The 20,597-nt window shown below is 43.5% G+C and overlaps 1 protein-coding gene across 2 annotated transcripts; it reads left to right on the top strand.

Annotated features, from left to right (window-relative positions):
- Positions 1 to 2,960: 2,960 nt before the first annotated feature.
- Serpinb6 (serpin family B member 6) lies at positions 2,961 to 19,779 on the top strand. Of its 2 annotated transcripts, none has more exons than XM_090356379.1 (7): positions 2,961 to 3,084; positions 8,854 to 9,028; positions 10,114 to 10,266; positions 14,711 to 14,828; positions 15,694 to 15,836; positions 18,856 to 19,011; positions 19,263 to 19,779. In XM_090356379.1, the coding sequence occupies exons 2-7, from the start codon at positions 8,864 to 8,866 to the stop codon at positions 19,659 to 19,661; spliced, it is 1,134 nt and encodes a 377-aa protein (XP_090212505.1). In that variant the 5' UTR covers positions 2,961 to 3,084; positions 8,854 to 8,863; the 3' UTR covers positions 19,662 to 19,779. The 2 variants fall into 2 exon arrangements, with proteins under 2 accessions (XP_090212505.1, XP_090212504.1); XM_090356378.1 differs by lacking the exon at positions 2,961 to 3,084 and adding an exon at positions 3,192 to 3,266.
- The last annotated feature ends 818 nt before the right edge of the window (positions 19,780 to 20,597 follow it).

Below are 20,597 nucleotides of genomic sequence, written 5' to 3'. Positions count from 1 at the left end.
CTGAAGACCAGAATGCTGGCATTTCAGGTGTGTGGGTGAAAGGAGTAAGGTCTGGAGGCCAATAGAGGAATGGAGAGGGGAAGAAGGCGAATGCAGTCCCTGTATTCAATGCATATATGTACACGAAAAGGGAACTGGGTAGATTGACGGGATGGATGGGGTTGGGAAAGGAGGGGAGAATGATGATAGCAATGACGTTGATCATTATACTCATGTTGAATTGTACAGCTACTTAAAGATAGTAAAAAGAAAGCCCCTGAGTTTCCAAGTTAGTACGCAGCTGGGCCTGGACCAAGATTCAGAGATTTGACTAACATTTGTCTACGCACTATATCTTTGTCAAAGACAAAATAATACAATCTCTAGTGAGGGGAATTTGACAGCAAGTAACAATAGATATGTATAGTTATCTTTTGACCTGGAAATCCCGTTAGAATTCTAGGAACTTATTAATATTTCATGAATTCAAATAATTCACACTAAGTTCTGGTTACTGCAGTGTGGTCTATGAGCCAGCCCGGTGACTCACAGGGCTTCTTATGTGAGGGACCTTTATTTTGACACCATCTCTGGATGATTTTTATGTGCATTACAGTGTAAGGTATTATCCATGGCAACGTTATTTGTAAGATAGAAATCAATCTAAATGGAGGCTTTGAGTTTGGCCTAGTGGTAGAGTGCTTGCCTAGCATGCACAAAGACCTGGGTTAGAATCTTCAGTGCCATATACATAGAAAAAGCTGGAAGTGGTGCTGTGGTTCAAGTGGTAGAGTCCTTGAGAAAGCCCAAGGACAGTGCTCCGGCCCAGAGTTCAAGAGCTAGGACTGGCAGAAAAGAAAAAAAAAGTCAATCTAAATGGTACACAAAGGAATACTGTATAGCCAAGATAAAGAACACTGAAGATAGCCATGTGTGGTGGCACACGCCTGTAATCCTAGCTACTCAGGAGGCTGAGATCTGAGGATCAAGGTTCAATGCCAGCCCAGGCACTAAAGATCATGAAACTCTTATCGTCAATTAACCACTAGAAAACCAGAAGTGGTGCTGTGGCTCAAAGGGTAGGGCAATAGCATTGAGCTGAAGAGCTCAGGGACAGTGCCCAAGGCCCAGAGTTCAAGTCCTATGACTGACAAAAAACAAAAAAAGAATATTGAAGATATCTGTGTACTAAATCAGAGGGACATAAAAAAACATGAAATGAAAAAAGTTGTAGAACTATGGATAAATACTAGATGGCTATTTTGGCAAGAAAGGCAGAATTAGAATTGTACATTTATACTTACAGACATAATATTAAATACACTGATTAATTTTGCAAAGGAAGAATTATTTTCCTGAAGCAAGTTTTGTTTATTTGTTCGCAAAGGGAGAAAAAGTTTGCAGCTAATAAAATGGGAGTGGAAAGGGCAGAAGAGGATAATGGTCTCACTACCTCCCAAATTAAAACTGAGGTGGAAGCTGGTTTGCCCTGTCTTCTAGAGGAGTCAGGGATAGTGTTAAGTGCTGCATAATGCTTGATTAATCCCACAAGTCTTCAGGAAAGTCCATGAGACTCCAATTAATCACACACACACACACACAAACCTAGAAGCATAGCTGTAGTAGAGCATGAGCCTTGTTCAGAAAAAGTTAAGGGACCCAGTCACTGAATTCAAGCCTCAGCATGAGTAGTGGGGAGAGAGATGGGCTCTTCTGCCCTAAAGAAACATCTGTCCAGGCAAGTTGCTCAGGAAATTGAGATATAATGATATGGGTTCAAAGCAGCTCAGGCAGGAAAGTACATGAGCATCTATCTCTAACCACCAAAAATCCACAAGTGGAGCTGTGGCACAAGTGGTAGAGTGCTAGCCTTGAGCAAAAAAAGCTTGGGAGCAATATCCAGGCCCTGTGTTCAAGCCATGGGTCAGGTACCCAGAGAGAGGGAAACAGAGGGGGTGGGGAGCTCAGATCTCCCCTGAGCAGTTAGGGTTACACAGGCAAGAGCCATTGACACCAATTTATTAAGGCTCATCTTTAGAAGGTATTTATTCTTTACTGAGGTCTCCTTTTTGTTTAAGGATGAATTATACAGGATATTTTTCTTTAAATATTTACTCAGGGTTTGCCCACGTGCAGCAAATCATTAAGGTTAAAAGTGTGATTAGCTGCTTCTGCATAATGAGGAGCGGTGAGAATTTTCAAGTTACTTAGCAGTAGCTTGCTTATGACAGCTTATTCTTAGCCTCGGGCTCTTTGTTTACCTTGGAATTCTCTTTCTATGTTCTCATGTTGTAACCTGCCTCAGTTACTGAGAGGCCTTGTCCATGAGCGAGGGTTAAGCAGGCAGAAAGCGGTCTGAAGTTTCCAAAATTGAGCTTACTTTTCAGCCTGGCAAGCATTCTGCCCCAATCCAGAACCGGCTACTCAGGACCGCTGCCCCACGGCAGCTGGCCTTCACATTCTCCTCTGTGGAACCCCATCGCTACCTTGGGGCCTCACCCTTACAAACTGTACTTGGGGGTCTTGCAACACTGGCTGTGATCACCCCAACTTCGCCATTTCCTTTTCTTTTCCATGCTGGACCTAGAATCCAGGGCCTTCTGCTGGGTGGTTGACCATCTCCCTTCAGGACCGGTATTGAAGTTCCCCTGTCTCTCTCCTCCCTTTCCTTCTCTCCATTGCTGTGGAGGGTAGGGTACTGCGGGCACATTCGTGCCCACCGAGGGCAAGTAAACAAGCTGGTGGGGCAGCGCCCCGACCTCTCTGTCCCCACAGTGGAAATCCAGGCCTGTGTGGGTTCCGCCGCCTCGAGTTTTCAGAGCCTGAAGTTGAAGAAGACAAGTAGATCGGGTGGTCAAAGGGCAGCGGCACACCTGCGCTCACCTGGCAGCTCCAGAGCTGCTCTCGCAGCCCGTCCGGCCCCTCTGGCCAAACCTCGGACTCCGCCCGCCCCCCTCCCCATCCCCGCGCGCTCCGCCCCGCCCCGGCCCGCCCCCAGCCCGGCCCGGCCCGGCCCGCTCGGCCCCGTCTGTATTTGAGGCCCACGGCGCTCCCGTCGCTTCCACTCCACGATCTCTGGCTCACACCCGGCTCCGAGACTCCAGGGTAGGTGTGTGGGGAGCCTTCCGCCCCGGCTCGCGGGCGGGGGCGGGGGGGGAGCGGTTGCGGCTCCAACTGCGGGGACTCCGGGAGGAGCAGGGCGTGGGGGGGGGGGGGGGGGACGGCGTCCCGGCTCCGGTTCCCTCCCGAGGACCAGCGTGCAGGGGACGGAGATGGACGGACGCGGGGTGAGTGGTGGGCCGGCCGCTGACGCCCGATGGACGCCCGGGGGTTGGGCGACCCGCGTGGGATGGGGGCGACGCGGACCCGGGTGGGGTGCTGCATCAGGACTCGCGGCCACAGGTGACCACGGGCCCCCTGCCCCGTCCCCAGGCACCCCGGCACCCCGGCACCCCGGCCTCCTCCTCCTCCCCGCCCCCGATCTCCTTCCCCACCTCCTCGCCAGGCCCCAGCCTTCCTGGTTCCTGGTCACCACTTGGGGGACACTCCCGGAGGGTGTGGGCCGGTGGCCCGGAGGGTAGGGTGGCCTGCCTGGCTTCCTCACGCGCTTTTTCTCGCCACGGACGTGAGGCTCCGTGTGGCCCCGCGTGTTCCAAACTTTTACCTAAAATGTATCACATCCAGAGCCTCGGGCCCTGCCAAGATGATCTTGTAGCTGGGTTTTTTTTTTTCTTTAATAAATTCGATTTATTTTTGTTTTCACGGCAGGCAAAATGTTCCAAATAGGCTAAAAGGAAAGTTTTAAATATGCTCACGGCCAAGGGGAAAGTTTTAATTATGTTTCAGTTTGTGTGCTAGCTGACGGTTGGCATCGAGTTGGCTCCTTTCTTCTTTCCCTGAATTGTTTGAAGGCCTCGTACCTTCTCGAGCTCTGCCCCTCTTTCCTTTTCCTTCTTTAGTGCCCAGGTTTGAGAAGCAGAAGTTGATGTTCACCTGGTGCAGGAGATGTGAGCGGCAGTCTGTGCTTTTTTGCTTGGGTGAGAGGCAGTTAGGCTGGTAATCCCAGTGTGCCTGGAGGCTGCCAGCTTTCTTCTTGGCATGGCTTAGTATTGCTGTGTGGGCTCTGAATTATTCAGCAAGCTTTGGGTCAAGATGCTGGGGGCGGGCACGCGGCTAGGGTTCACTCACTGGCACTGCTGGTGTTGTCTGTGTCTGGAGTGTGTCCCCATGCTTCATGACTGCCTCTGAGTCATTGTATCCATTAGGAAACATTGAGAAAATGTGGACTTTAGGTTATACTTGGCTCCATAAACCAAGTCCACCTGGCTCTCCACGCATACTTGCATTTACAGCTCCAGTAGGTCACAATGCATGCAAATCAACAGCAGATAGAAAATATTGAGGGGAAGCCAGGTGTGATGATCATGTACCAACCTAAAAATCTTAGCCAAGGCAGGACCATTCAGAGCATATGGAGCTATGAAACGCTGTCTCAAAGTAAGAGGAAAGGAAATATTGGGAAGGAATTGTATCTGTACATATACAGACCTTTCTCCAGGGTCATTATTCCTCAAACAGTATGGTAGATAACAACTATTTAAGAAGTATTTACATTGTATTGGGTAAGTCATCTAGAGGTAATTTAAAGTACTCAGGAGGGTGTACAGAGGTTATATTAAATACTGTATTATTTCATATAACAGAACTGAACATGTGAGGATGCAAGTGTCAATTACTGCCCCTCATATTCAAGAACAACTGTGTTTGAAAATATATAAGACTAATTCCAATTGAAGTTCTTTGATTACATCTCAGTGAATTATGGTCATCACAGACCAGTAACAGCAGAATGAAATTAGAGCACACAAAGTTATTATTCTCTTTCTTAAAGCTGACAGCAAGAGCATGCAAATGGTCATGGAGGACCACATTGCTTATGTCTCCTAGTTCAGTGGACCTACGGTTGGGAATGTGGCTTAATGGTAGAGTGCTTGCCTAGCATGCATGAAGCCCTGGGTTCGATTCCTCAGTACCACATAAACAAAGTGGAAGTGACACTGTAGCTCAAGGGGGTAGAGTGCTAGACTTGAGCTAAAGAAGCTCAGGGACAGTGCACATCCGGAGTTCAAGACCCAGGACTGGCAAATAATAATGTTTAATTCCTCTGTTTACATATTAAACAACACACACACACACACACACACACACACACACACACACACTATGCAGAGAAAGATAAGGACCAAGTTTGAGCCCAAGTTCCCAGTAACCGATGATTAAGTGGTTACATTTTACAGGTACTTTTTTAAACTCAGAAGTCAAGGAACACCACTAAAAAGTGACACTACAGGGCATGGTGGTAAAACAGATTTACTTAGTGGGAATCCTAGGTACTTGTGAGGCAGAGATAAAGAGGATCAGGATTTTAGGCCAGCCAGCAAAACATATATGACTCTATATCAAACAATAAAAGGTTGGCCTGGTAGCATGAACCTGCTCATACTCTAGCCACGTGGGAATTATGGTCACATGGGCATAAATATGAGACCCTATACTAAGAATAATGAAAGCAATAAACAATAGGAGAGTAGCTTAGGTGGTAGAGCATCTGCCTTGCAAGCAGAAGGCTCTGAGTTCAAAACCCAGTATTTCCAAAGAAAAAAGCATAATGATTCCTTAAAAATTAATACAGTTTTTTTTTTTGCCAGTCCTGGGCTTCAGCTCAGGGCCTGAGCACTGTCCTTGGACTTTCTCAAGGCTAGAGCTCTACCACTTGAGCCTCAGCACCACTTCTGGCTTTTTTCTATGTATGTGGTACCGAGGAATCGAACCTGGGTCTTCATGCATGCTAGGCAAGCACTTTAACCACTAGGCCAAATTCCCGGCCCCAAATTAATACAGTTTTATCATTAAATAAATCAGGTAGTTACTGATAATGGGGCGGGAAAAATAACACCTTAAGGTAAGACTGGTTTTAAAATGTTTATTCTTTAATAAGACCGTACTGTCCAACTTTTAAAAGTTAATTGAAGTGAAAGGTAGGAGACATTGCAAGGGAACAATGGCTCCAGCAAGGCTCCAGAACAAATGTCTAGTTTCTGTGTGCATGGTTGTTTTCAAAAGGAATATCCTGTTAATAGCAGCGAATCATTTTGGAAGAATGAATTTTACATAGATGTGTGTGGTATTATGAAGTGTCCTTTCCAACTTATTTGCTATAGCTATAGAAGTGGGGGCTTAGAAAGCCATGGCATTGAGTGAGCAGAGTGAGCTGTGACATCACATCTGTTACAGGCACATTCACTGAATGGAAGAAACTAGTCCTTGGACTAGAAAAATTCAACATGGACATCCAAGGCCTTGTTGTCATAACACGAGCTGTTTGAGATCAGTAGATCAGGATAAAGTATAATCCGTGTAAAGAGAGTCTCACTAGCAAGTTAGGATCAAGATGAAAGACAAACATTAGCTAATTGAAATAATGTTGTTTATAACTTCCCCAATCCATTAACAAAGTAAGCTTTAAAATGGCACAAAAGCCGGGCTTGGTGGTTCATGTTTAGAATCCTAACTACTCAGGAAGCTGAGATCTGAGGATCAAGGTTCAAAACCAGCCTGGGAACAAAAGGACCTGAGACTCTTACCTCCAATTAACCTGTAGAAAATGGGAAGTGGAGCTTGGCTCAAGGGTAGGGTGGTAGCCGTGAGCTGAAGAGCACAGGAACAGTGCCCAGGCTGAGTTCAAGCCCCATGGCCGCTCCCCCCCCCCAAAAAAGGGCACAAAATAATTCAGTGATGTTTGCAGTCCATTTAGGATTTCTTTTAAAAAGCAGTTTGCTTATTGCAAGTTACCAGTGCATCAAATACTATAGTTCTACAAAATATCCTAAAATACCAAAAAATTTCAGACTCAGAATTAGGTTAGGTAATAGAACTCTGGATTTCCGTGTATCTAAGTTAAATAGTCCAATTAGTACTTCACTTCATGAAAGACACTGTGCTACAAGAATCTGAAATTTAGTCTTTCACCCAGATCTTATAAATTCTAGTGAAGGTGGGACTGAAGTCAGAGGTCCAGTAGGCAGATGTGTTAGGCTACATAATGAGTGAATGGGTGGTCCCAATCCAATCCAAGTCTCACTTTGTTATTATTATTTTTTTTTGCCAGTCCTGGGCTTCATCTCAGGGCATGAGCATTGTCCTTGGGCTTTCTCAAAGTCAGAGCTCTACCACTTGAGCCACAGTACCACTTCTGGCTTTTTTCTATGTATTTGGCACTGAGGAATCCAACCTGGGTCTTAGTGCATGCTAGGCAAGCACTTTACCACTAGGCCAAACTCCTGGACCTCACTTTCTTATTTTTGCAAGGAAGGGATGCCCACTTAAGATAAATTCAACCCTAGCAGCCATTAAAATAAGCCTGGTTATTAAGTAACATTGGCATTGATGCCTTTTGGATTTCAAAATTCCCCTTTTGTCCCATTTCCTCCAGTGTGTGTTTGATTTTCAAAGAATGCAAAATGCAAAACCTGAGGCACAACCTTTCCATTCTCAATTGAAACCTTTTGTTCTAGAGAGCTTAGCTTTTCTTGAAAAAGAATTTTTTGTTGTTTTTGTTGGTGATCCCTTTTACAAGACTACATGTCATTGCCTTTAGGGACTACTTGAATTATCTAGAGTAATTTTCCCATCTCCTTAAACACAGCCAGAGTCCTTTTTGCCATAAGAGGGACATTCTACAGGTCCCAGGACATCTTCAGGGCTATTGTGGAACTTATCATGGCTGTAACTGAAAGTGATGCTTTTTATTGTTAAAGTCCTAAAAGTTAGGTTCTTCTTTCAGTTTCCTGAGGATTCTGATGTTCATTTATTTTTCTTTCAGTACTGAGTTTTGAACTCAGGGCCTAATGCTAGCAAGGGCTCTATCTCAGGGCCATACCAGCTGCCCCCTATTCATTCTTGCTTCCCCTTTTCCTTGTTATATGGATTCCCAGTTAGAATGGCCATCATCAAGAACATAAAGAACAAATGTTGGTCAGAGTGTTGGGGGAAAAAGGAACTCTATCACACTGTTGTTGGGAAAGTAAATTAGTGCCACTATGGAAAGGCAGTATGGAGATTCCTTTAAAAACTAAACACAGAACTACCCTGCTGAACATTTATCCAAAAAATAACAAACATAGATACATCAGTGCCTTTGTATCCTGATTTATTACTGTATTATTTACTATAGTTAAATTCTATGAAGCATGATGTCATTTGCATGGATGGATTCGGGCAAAATTTATTTACATTGAAATTAATCAGGATCAGAGACGCAAATGGTGCACATTTTCACTCATATGGAAGTTAGGTCTAAACTGTAAACATACAGGAAAATATAGGGTCATATGTATGTAAATATGTGTGTGTTTGCATGATCAAACTGACAAAAGCATTCTATATGCAGGGGTGGTCTTCAATGATATAACCTCTTTGAACAATTCAAAGTTTAACAGAATGAATATCAGGAAGCCAAGATATGTCTTGCTGACAAGAGTAGGGAGGGGAGATACATGAGTGGAGAGAGGAATGGTTTTATTGTAAATATTACTATTTTCCTTTAATTTTGAAATGCATGAAATAGTGTTGAGGTCCCAAAACAGAACCAAAGCTTCATGGTATCAATGAAAAGGAAAACCAGGGACATGACAGCTTGTGTTTATGTGATATTGATTTTTATTTTACTTATTTTTGCTAGTAAAGAAATACTTTGCTTTTTAAGAAGAAGATGTGATATTAAAGAGCTATCCTTGATTATTATCTTATACTAGAGTCAATTTCTTCCAAGTTCTCTGTTTTTCTTGTGTTCTGATTTTAAATCCATCATTGCAGACTCATCATCATGGATCCTGTGCTGGAAGCAAATGGCACCTTTGCCTTAAACCTTTTGAAAGTGCTATGTGAAGACAGCTCAAAAAATATATTTTTCTCACCTATCAGTATCTCTTCAACCCTGCCCATGGTGCTTCTGGGAGCAAAGGGAGATACCGCAGACCAGATAGCCCAGGTAACAAGTGACGTTTTGCAACAAAGCCAATGCTACTGATTGTCATTCACTGGTCCTCTACATTTCTGATCATCAGAAGGATCATTCTTGTTGGAAAACTAACCGGTGTGTTACAGGGGTGAGCAGTGACATTCTGCCCCTGCTGAGCACCTGGTACAAACAGCCCTGTCTGTTAGAGGTGATGGGTTGGTGCTTTTCACTTGGGGCATGGCACATCAAAGGCAGGGCCATCCATGACCCGCTCCCCCACCCCGGTCTTCCCATTAGTGTACCATTAGAAACCCTAAGCCTCTCCTTTCCCAAGACTCCACAGTCTCTTATCATGGGGTCAGTCTTAGCTTGGGAGTCTAGGAGCAGAACTGAATCTCTTCAGATGAAGCTCCTTAGTTATAGTTCTTTTTTTTTTTTCTTTTGCTAGTTGTGGGGCTTTAACTCAGGGCCTGAGCACTGTCCTTGGGCTTTTCTCAAGGGTAGCACTCTGCCACTCGAGCCACTTCCAGCTTTTTCTATCTATGTGTTCCGAGGAATTGAACCCAGGTCTTCATGCATGCTAAGCAAGCACTCTACCACTAGGCTAAACTCCCGGCCCAGTTACAGTTCTTTTAATGCAGGGATCTGTAAAGTGGACCAGTAAACAAAAGGTAAGAAGAGCGAGGGATGGCTGCAGGGCACACTCTTTTCAGAAAGTGATGTATTAATCTGCGAGGGCTCTGTAACAAACAGATACTTATTTTCTCATAGTTCGAGAGGCTAAAGTCCAAAAATCAAGTGGTTGGCACCCAAATCTGGTTTTCCATTGGTAAAAAGGAGTAGTCTGTGTTGGAGGGATTGAGGGTTTAGCGGGCAGCCATACTTAGAGTCAGAATACAGTGCTTGTGAAGGGCCTGGGTTTGTAGAGGGCCTTTCTGCCCCAGGGGTGCTGACAAGAGTATAAGGAATGACACAGGAGGAAGAGCCTCAAGATACTGCTTCTTTTGAGCAGCAGTAAAGATCTGCACATTTCTTAGGCTGTGTTTAGTGTTCGCTCATTTTCTGGAGTCAGGGCTTATTGAAGTTGTGTGTTTTTATTCTGTTTCTGATTTTAGGTGCTTTCTTTCAATAAATGTGGCACTGTTGGAGATGGGGCTGTCCACCAGAACTTCCAGTCACTTCTCACTGAAGTGAACAAGACTGGCACGCAGTACTTGCTTAGAATAGCCAACAGGCTCTTTGGAGAAAAGTCATACACGTTCCTCTCTGTAAGTCCTGTTTGCTGCTTTTCACAAAGCACAGTGGTGGGGAGGGTGGAAGGAATTAGTACCAGGAGTGCTGGTTGAGAATTCACTAAAGTGTGCTTCTTATATTTGTTTACATGCTTCCATGTTATTTTCATTTTAAAAACTCAGAAAACTATTTAGGTCATATGTTTCCATGTATGTTCTTTTTATTTTTTTTGTATTTTTTAAAATTGGTCATGGGACTTGAACTCTGGGCCTGAGCTCTTTAGCTCAAGGCTACACTTTACCACTTGAACCCCAGCACCACTTCTGGTTTTCTGGTGGTTAATTGGAGATAAGAGTCTCATGACTTTTCTGCCCGGGCTTGGCTTTGAACTGCAATCCTCAGATCTCAGCCTCCTGAGTAGCTAGAATTACAGGCATGAACCAATGGCTCCAGGCTCCCATGTATATTCTTTTTTTTTTTTTTTTTTTTTTTGCTAGTCCTGGGGCTTGAACTCAGGTTCTGAGCACTGTCCTTTTTCCTCAAGGCTAGTGCTCTGCCACTTGAGCCACAACACCACTCCTGGCTTTTCTACATATGTGGTACTGAGGAATCGAACCTGGGTCTTTTTTTTTTGAAACTGGGTCTTTGTGCATGATAGGCAAGCACTGTACCACTAGCCCAAACTCCCAGCCTATATTCTTCTTCTTCTTTTTTTTTTTTTGGTGGGTTGTGGGGCTTGAACTCAGCCTGGGTACTGTCCCTGAGCTCTTCAGCTCAAGGCTACCACCCTACCCTTGAGCCAAACCCCTCTTCCCATTTTCTAGAGGTTAATTGGGGTTAAGAGTCTCATTCTTTTGTGCCGGGGCTGGCTTTGAACCTTGATCCTCAGATCTCAGCCTCCTGAGATTACAGGCTTGAACCACCACGCCTGGCTCCAACCTATATGGTCAAAGCACTGAAAGCAAATAAAATTAATAGACCAAGAACTTTCATTAATCTCTCATCCCATTTCTCTCGGGATAAGAGCTTTAATAGATGTATATCTTCATGCACATGTAGAAGTTTTATTTTGTGAGGATTTTCTCTGCATAAAGCTACTAAGCCATGCATATTGTTTAGTCATTGGTTTCTTTAATTATTTACACAATCAATACACGTGTATCTACCTTACTAGTTCTTCAGTATTATCATTGTGTGTGTGAGTATGTGTGTGATGTATATGTATACCAGTACTGGAGCTTGAACTTAGGGGCCACACATTCATTTGGTTTATTTGCTCAAGGATGGCACTCTACTACTTGAGCTATATTTTAATTTTAGATTCTTACTGGATAATTGGAATTAAGAGTCTCATAGACTTTTTTTTTTGCCTATGCTGGCTTTGAGCCTTGACCCTCAGAACCCAGCCTCCTGAGTAGCTAGAATTATAGGTATGAGCCAGGGTAATACTATATGCTCTTAATTTCTGGTTATTTATGACATCAAAGAATTTGTCTTATTTAGCATATACAAGCTAAGTATCCATAAAATCTAAAAATAAATAACACGAAAAATTTCAATATCTGAAAAATTCCAAAATAAAAACTCGCCCTGATCCTGTGCATTTTGAATAAGGTATATTCAGTATATATTTTTTCTTAGTGTTCTTTGAATATTTTTCTATTGGGCTTCATACCTTCTTATGAGTTTTGTTTTGTTTTGTTTTTGCCAGTCCAGGGGCCTGAACTTGGCTTCTGTCCCCAGGCCTCTTTTTGGCTCTAGCACTTGAGGGCAGAGTACCACAATGCATTTCTGGCTTTTGTTGTCATTGTTTTTTGTTTATGTGGTACTGAGGAATTGAGCCCAGGGTTTCATGCGTGCTAGGGAAGCATTCTACCACTACGCCACATTCCCAGCCCCGCTTGAGCCTTTTTTAAAGTTCAAGCCTAGTGCTCTTCCACTTTTAGCTACAGTATCACTTCTGTTTTTTTTTAGGGGTTCATTGGAAAAAAGAGTCTCACAGACTTTCATGCCTGGGCTGGTTTTGAACCTTGATCCTCAGATCTCAACCTTCTGAGTAGTTAGGGTTACAGGTTTAAGCCACTGGTGTCTGGTGGGGTTTTTTTTGTTTGTTTGCTTGCTTTTGTTTTCTAATCCTGAGACTTGAACTCAGGGCCTGAGCACTGTCCTTGCATTTTTCTCAAGGCTAGAGCTGTACCACTTGAGCCACAGCACCACTTGCAGCTTTTTCTATGTATGTAGTGCCAAGGAATCGAACCTGGGTCTTTGTGGATGCTAGGCAAGCACTCTACCACCAAGCCAAACTCTCTGCCCCTGCCTAGTGTTGTTTTTTTTTTTTTTAATGTGTTTGGGATATCAATCTTTTTTTCTATTATCATCATTTTCAAATCCATTTTAGACTTTACATTTGTTAAGTGATATAACATGAATGTAGTCAAGTATGAGGTTAAGTATTGGCAAGGTCTGTACACTAGTGGGGTTTTTTTTGTTTTGTTTTGTTTCAATGTTTTCCTAGCTGGGCATCAGTGGTTCACATCTGTAATACTAGCTACTCAGGAGGCTGAGATCTGAGGATCACAGTTCGAAGCTAGCGTAGGCAGGAAGGTGCCTGAGAGTCTTATAAGCAGTAATCTACCAAAAAATACTGAAGTAGAGCCCTGGCTCAAGTGGTAGAGTGCTAATATTCAGCAAAAAACAGCCCAAGCATTGAGCTCAGGCCCTAAATTCAAGCAGTAGGTCCTGCCCAAAGGGGGTGGGGGGGAGGAGTTTTCTTTTTCTTTCTTTTTGCTTTATGTATTTAATATTATTTTTTTAAGTTTCAGCTTTCAAGATTATTGCCATATGTGCCTGTACCGGGGCTTGAAATGAATCTTTCATGGGATAGCTCAGCTTTTCCCTCTTGGCTGGCATTCTACCCTTTGCACCTTGATTCCAGTTCTGGCTTTCTCTTGGTTAACTGGAAATAAGAGTGACTTGAATTTGTCTGCCCATGCAGACTTTGAATGACAATCCTCTGATCTCAGTTTCCTTAATAGCTCGGATTGGAAGTGTGAGCTACCTGTGCCCATCTGTCTTTTTAAAGCCTTTTGTGGAAAGAAAAGCAGAATTTCCAAAAACCCGAAGGATTTATTATTTTTTAACTATGTTGAGGGAAATATTGATCTTATTAAGTTAGAAAGAGTTGTCAATGATTTCTCTGTGATTTACTGTTTCAAGAATCCAAATTCCACCCACAATATATAGTTGTATCAATTCTGATAGTATAACTAATCTTTATTTATAAAATGGTACCTTACATAGCAGACATTTGTTTCCTGGTATTTTGTAAAACCATCTAAAAGTGTAGTGAGTTATCTGTGCACAACAAGTTTGTTTCCAGACTATTTTCTTAGATTGAGAGATTAAAAACATTTTTTCCTGGTGAATATGATGTAACCCTTCTATTAATTACAATAAAAATATATGAAAAAAACCAAAACCATTTTCCCCCAAAACACAGGCCAGGTGTCAGTGGCTTATACTTGTAATCCTAGCTACTCAGGAGGCTGAGATCTGAGGATTGTGATTCAGAGCCAGCCTGGGCACTAAAAGTCTGTGAGACTCTTATTTCCAATTAACCACCAGAAAACTGGAAGTGGCTCCATGGCTCAAGTGGTAGAGGCTAGACTTGAGCTGAAGGGCTCAGTAACAGTGCCCAGTCCCAGAGTTCAAGCCCCAGGACTGAACAAAAAAAATAAAATAAAATGAAATAAAAAAATAAAAGCATCTCCCTAGCCACATGATTGTGTCCCATGTGCTGTGCTCACATGTGACCTGAGTTTGGGTGGTGTGGATTTATCATGCTTTTACCACCACAGGAAGACCTGGTAGAAGGTGGGGTGCAGAAATGCTCATTTCCCCAGATCCTGTTGAGTCTGTTGCTGAAGTGTAGGGGGTGCAGAGTTCTTGCAGGATTAACCCTTACTTCACCCCTGAGGTGGTTTATCAGAGTGATACCTCGAATGACTGCATGACTCCTCCACAGTTGCTTCTTGGAGCCTCCATTACTTTCTTAAGATCTAGTAGTCTGTGAAGTTTTATTGATACCGAGACAACAATCTTTGTTAGTAAACTAAGATTAAATAGTTAAAGCCTGGCATAGTGATACATGCCTATATTCCCAGCATTTAAGAGACTAAGGCAGGAGGATTGAAGAGTTCAAGGCTAGCCTAGGCCATAAAGAAAGATCTTTTTTTAAAAAGGAGAGGACTGGAACACAGCTCCATGCTGGAACACCTGCCTAGCACATACGTGCAAGGACTTGCAGCACTCCAACAAACCATCTCAAAACATGAAGCAGTTGTTTAGGTTTGTTCCTCATATATTTTATTTGTAAATTACATCTGTAAATGATTGAATTCTTGATTTCTCACTTTGGTATGGAAGTGTTAATTTGGTATGTTAGTGTTAATTTTCAGTCTCACAATTGTTCTGTGTTAGTCTTTTAAAGATTCCTGCTACAAATACTACCAAGCGGAGATAGAGGAGCTTGACTTTGTCAGTGCTGCAGAAGAGTCCTGCAAACACATAAACAGCTGGGTAGCCAAAAAGACAGAAGGTGAAAAATGTATCATTTTGTTTTGGGGGGCAGTGGGAATTGCAGCTAGGTCTTAGAGCAACCAGACAGGGGCCATGAGTGTGGCTCAGAGATCAAGCATGTGGCCTGTGCTCTATTTTTTTTTTTGGTCAATAGTGGGACTTGAACTCTAGGCTTGGGTGCTATACCTGAGCTCTTCAGCTCAAGGCTGCCACCCTACCCCTTGAGCCACAGCACCACTCCTTTTCTGTTTTTAAAGTTATTTCTTTTTTGCTTTGATTCTCTTCTTCTTCTTTTTTTTTTTTTTGCCAGTCTTGGGCTTGGGCTCAGGGCCTTAGCACTGTCCTTGGACTTTCTCAAGGCTAGAGCTCTACCACTTGAGCCTCAGCACCACTTCCGGCTTTTTTCTATGTATGTGGTACCGAGGAATTGAACCCGGGTATTTGTGCATGCTAGGCAAGCACTCTACCACTAGGCCAAATTCCCGGCTCCCCTCCCCCCACCGCCCCCTCCTTTTTTTTAAAGGACAATATATCATTCCTATTTGAGTGATGGTAAAAACCCATCATCCCTGTCTTGAACTTGAACTCAGGGCCTGGCACTCACTGGTCCTTAGCTGTTTTGCTCAAGGCTAGCATTTTACCCCTGTGAGCCACAGCTCCACTTCTAGCTTCTGGTGGTTATTTGGAAATAAGAGTCTCACAGATTTTTCTGCCTGGGCTGGCTTTGAACTGTGATCCTCAGATTTTAGCCTTCTGAGTAGCTAGGATTATAGGCATGAGCCATCAGTGCCAGCTCACCCCTTTTCTTCCCATGTAAGAGATGGCTCCTCTGTGCCATCTTTCGCAGACTTTCAGGTAACAAGCTCTTTAATTCTTCCTTTCAGATAAAATTACAGAGTTGCTGTCACCAGCTTCAGTGACTTCAGACACTAGACTGGTTCTCGTGAATGCCGTTTACTTCAAAGGAAACTGGAAGCGTTCATTTGACAAAAAGCGGACCCATGAGAGGCCATTTAAAGTCAGCAAGGTGAATGTTATATCCAGGAGTCTCCTGGACATAGTTCCAGTGCTTATATTGCTTTCTGACATGTCCAAGTGGGCTGCCTCCTTAGCCTGTGCTCCAACCTCTTCTTGGCAGTGCAGTAGCTGGGACTGCCCACCAAGCCTTGGGGCCTTTCTCCTTTTGTATGTTTCCATGAGTGGCTGCACACTTTAGGTCAGTCTCCACTACTTTCTCTGGCCTTGCAGTTGTCCAGGTGTCTGTCCACAAAGCGAATCTGAACAGATAGTTATCAGGCTTACTTTAGATCTTTCTAGGTTCCTCAAAGCTTTTGAGATTTTAAACTTCAAATATAATGAACAAGATTCTTTGTGAGCCCAGAACCTGCCCAGTTCCATACATTTCCTGAGTCCTGACACACTGCTTTCTGCTGTAAGCTCCATCTAAGTTTGGGTCCTCCTTCCAGCTGTCACCACACCCCTGCTGTTTCCCAGAAGACATCACAGTGGCTGGATGTCGTTTCTCAACCCACAGAACACTGCTCAAAACAGATGGCTGTCTTCTGTGTGCTTGGCATTGCTGCCTGTAAATATTGAACTAATGGATGATCATCTTCAGTCTTGTTTTGATAATAGGGGCAATATAAATACAGATCTTTATTTACAAATAAGCAAATAAAGGGACGTGTACACAGGCTAGTCTGAGTTTAACCATCTTCTGTTTGGAAAATATTATTTGCTGAGGGCCTGGTGTCTTTCTCTGACTAAATCCACTTAACTCTTTATTTTTTTGTCTTTATAGTTTTTTGGGGTTGTTTTCCCACAGGGATACAAATGCAATAAAATTACAGTATATTCTGAATCTTTGACTCTAACTTAGATCTCTCAAACCAACTTAAATCTGAACCCTCAGTCTCTAGAAAGGCATTTTATTTCAATCTTCATTCTGAAATGAACTGTTCTATTTTTTCCTGAAAAACCCTTTTCTCTTCATGAAATTGATGTTTAGCAAGATATAAGTTAAGACTTATTTAACTGGGAGCAATAGAAACTCCAGATAGTGTACTATAGTTGAACTCAGAAAAGTATGGAGGCGTGTGCAGCCTCAGACTGACTTAGCCCCAAGTGATGCTCTATAAAAGCAGGTTGGAGTAATTGAGGCAGAAAGTGTGTGGGACACAGAGCTAGAAATTACTTTCTTGCCAATTATGGAGAAAGCATGTCCAATGTTGGTCAAAGACAGGATTAAAGAGCCAAGGACAGGAGCTCTTCTGCTTCAGGCAGGTGAGGCAAGTTAGAGAAAGCCGAGACAGAGCAGTAACAACATAATACCTTGGTTTGTCCTAGTTGATACAGAATGAAGGGCTATCCCAGAGACCCGGAGTTTATAAGTCACATGACATTCAGTAACTAAACACAAACTTCTGGAGTTAAACCAGAGAGGATCAGGAGCCACGGAGGATTGTAAGATAGGATATGGTCACTGTCCTCTGATTTTTCTCGCTGTGTAGCTGACACATATTGGTGACAAATGCAGTTCTTCTTTAATTCTGCAACTCATTGGTTTATTTTGTCAATAGGCTGTTGAGTACATGCCTGTTCTGTACCACGTGTTGGCTAGCTAAACATGCCTATTCTTGTAAAGCTGACCTTTTCCAGAGGGGGAGAGATGGTAAGCATGTCTAAGAGAATGAGAGTTATTAGGTGGTGCTAAGTGCTTTAGAGCCATACGAATGATGGGCAAGGGGTTGTGTTGGGAGGTGCAGTTTCCCAGAGGAGCTGTTGAGGACTCTTTTACTGTGAAGGTGATATTTGGGCTGAGAAGAGGGGAAAGGATTAGAGATGGGAAGAACGTGATACTCTATGCAGTGACACTCTATGAAATCACAAGAAGCCTTGAGACAGTAGCAGACCTGTAAAGGCAGAATGGTGGGAGGTAAAATGAAGACTGGAAAACAAACTCTTGTTGCTAAGCTAGGTAGTTTTTAATTACTACCTCACTTGGGTATCACTGGCTCATGCCTCTAACCCTAGCTTACCATTGAAACAGATAAACCCCAAACAGATAAACCCAAGAGACCCTTATCTCCAATTAACCAGCAAAAAGCTGGAAATAGAGATGTTGCTTCGATGATAGAGAGCCAGCCTTAAGTAAAAAAGCCAAGCAAGAACATGGGGCCATAGGTTCAAGCTTTAGTACCAGAATAGACAGATAAATAAGAAAGTGTCAATATAATTTGCTAATGAGTCAGATTATTGTAAGATATGAGTTAAGCCATGGCTTTTGACCTCTGGAAAGATGGCATCACCATCCACTGGTTGGGTGAAAGTGTAGTCAGGACAAGACTTAGAAAATAAAGAGCCCACTGTTCTTTGTGCAGGTTTCTTTTATGCTCAAGCATAATAGTCAAAGAGGCAGTAAACTATATGGTCTAGAGTCCAGGGGAGAGATTCAGGTTAGAAATGTGGAGTTTGGAATTATGCTGAAAGTTATGAGACCTAATTGAAATTACCAGAGAACAGAAGTGTTGAGTAGGGGCTCCAGGCTCCCTAAGTGGTGGTTGTGTTAATCAGCGTTCTATCACTATGACAAATACTGGAATAATCAGTTTTATAAGGGAAAAGATTGATTTGGGTTCAGTTTTAGAATTCCAGTCCCTGATAAGGCATAGTCATTGCTTTTAGGCTGTTGGAGATATTAGATGGTAGTGGTGGGAGCATATGGTAGAATGAAACACTTTACCTCCTGGCTAGGAAGCAAAAGAAGCCAGCATTCTATAATCCCAAGTGACCTAAATGTCTCTCATTAGGCCCTGCCTCATAGAAGTTCCATTACCTACCAATAGCAGCACTCTGAAGACAAAGCCTTTTGAGAGACATTGGGGCCTTGACCACTAAACCATAGCAGAGATTGAAGAAAGTCTGATGGGGACTTCCAGAAGCATAATCAAGAAAGGGCTTAAGAGGCCCCACTCTGACTCCCTTTCAAATTAGTTCAGCATGTCAATTGTGTCTTGTTTTAATTTGCTTGTCCCTTTTCTTTGCAGAATGAGCAGAAACCTGTGCAAATGATGTGTATGAAGGCTACTTTTAAGTGCACCTATATAGGAGAAATTTTCACCAGAATTCTGGTGCTTCCCTATGAGAGCGAGGAGCTAAGTATGATCATCATGCTTCCAGACGAACACATCGATTTGAAAACGGTAATGGGTGCCAAACCTTTAACAGTGCCACGATGGCATTTCAGTGTCTTCTGTAGCAGCCCTTGCCTCGCCAGGTCCCAGTTGGCTCATTTCCGTTTTTTCTCTGTTTATTTGTGATGCTTGGAATGGGTCTGGAGCATGCTAGCCAAGCACTAAACCACTCAACAACGCTCTGCTCTCTCCGGGCTCCTGTGTGCACCCACCCCTGTTTCTCACATGTGACCCTCAAAAATCTTTTAACCATCTTCTAGGTGGAACAGGAAATCACTTACGAGAAGTTTGTAGAGTGGACGACGCTGGACAAGATGGACGAAGAGGAGATGGAGGTTTCCATCCCTCGGTTTAAACTGGAGGAGAATTACGACATGAAGGATGTCCTGAGCGGGATGGGCATGCCCGATGCCTTTGACCAGGGCAAGGCAGACTTTTCTGGGATGTCTTCCAACAGAGATCTGTATCTGTCCAAAGTGGTGCACAAGTCCTTTGTGGAGGTGAACGAGGAGGGCACCGAGGCCGCGGCCGCCACCGCCGCCATCATGATGATGCGCATGATGACCCCTCGTTTCTGTGCCAACCGGCCTTTCCTCTTCTTCATTCAGCATGGCAAGACCAATGCCATTCTGTTCTGCGGCCGGTTCGCCTCTCCGTGAGGAAAGGGCTGTCCCTCTCGGTAGACCTCCACCTTTCATCCACTCCTGTGTGCCTAGAACCCAAGGGCCCTTCTTAATGTCATATGACTAGAAAGAAATAAAGGGTCTTCTGGTGGGATCTCAGCCTCGGAACTGTGGGTCTGTGTGTCTAGGATCTGAAACCAGCCCTCTCCGGGACTCCAGTCATGACCCTCCCACCTAGGTCGAATGAACTGATAGGACTGGCACCCAGCATTGGTTAGGTCCTTTTTTTTTGTATTTACAGGGATAACTTCTGTTCACAAACTGTGTACAGTGATTTCAAGTAACTATAATCTTCCTGCATGGTGATGGTGGGTGCTCTATACCTGGAATATTCAGATTAAATATTTCTAGCCTACTTTTGAACAAAATACCCCTGACATTTAGAGGACTCGGTTTAAAGAAGGTCAAAGTCATATCATCACAGGACAGTTAGGCTAATTTAATTTAATTTTAGGTGTAGCGACAAATTATTTTACAACAGTGCACACATAACTGCATCCTGGGTATTTATTTATTGGCTAGTCCTATGACTTGAACTCAGTGTCTGGGCACTGTCCTTGAGCACTTTTGCTTAAGGCTAGCACTCTGCCATTTGAGCCACAGCACCACTTCTGGCTTTTTCTGTGTATGTGGTACCAAGGAATCAAACCACAGGCTTTGTTTATGCTAAGGAAAATACTCTACCATTAGGCCACACTGCCTCCTGACCCGGCTATCCTGGGTTAATTTTTAACCTTTTATCCCCCCTGGTACTGAGGCTTGGACTCAGGGCTCCATATTCAGTTTTTTTCTGCTCACGGGTGGCACTCTACCATTTGAGCTACACTTGTACTTCTGGGTTTTTTTGTTGTTGTTTTTGTCCATCCTGGGGCTTGGACTCAGGGCTGGGCACTGTCCTTGGGCTTTTGTCAA

Source organism: Megascapheus bottae, chromosome 22, assembly GCF_031878675.1.
Source record: "Megascapheus bottae isolate mThoBot1 chromosome 22, mThoBot2.hap1, whole genome shotgun sequence".
NCBI classification, from domain to species: Eukaryota; Metazoa; Chordata; class Mammalia; order Rodentia; family Geomyidae; genus Megascapheus; species Megascapheus bottae.
This window is presented reverse-complemented; position numbering and strand designations above follow the sequence as displayed.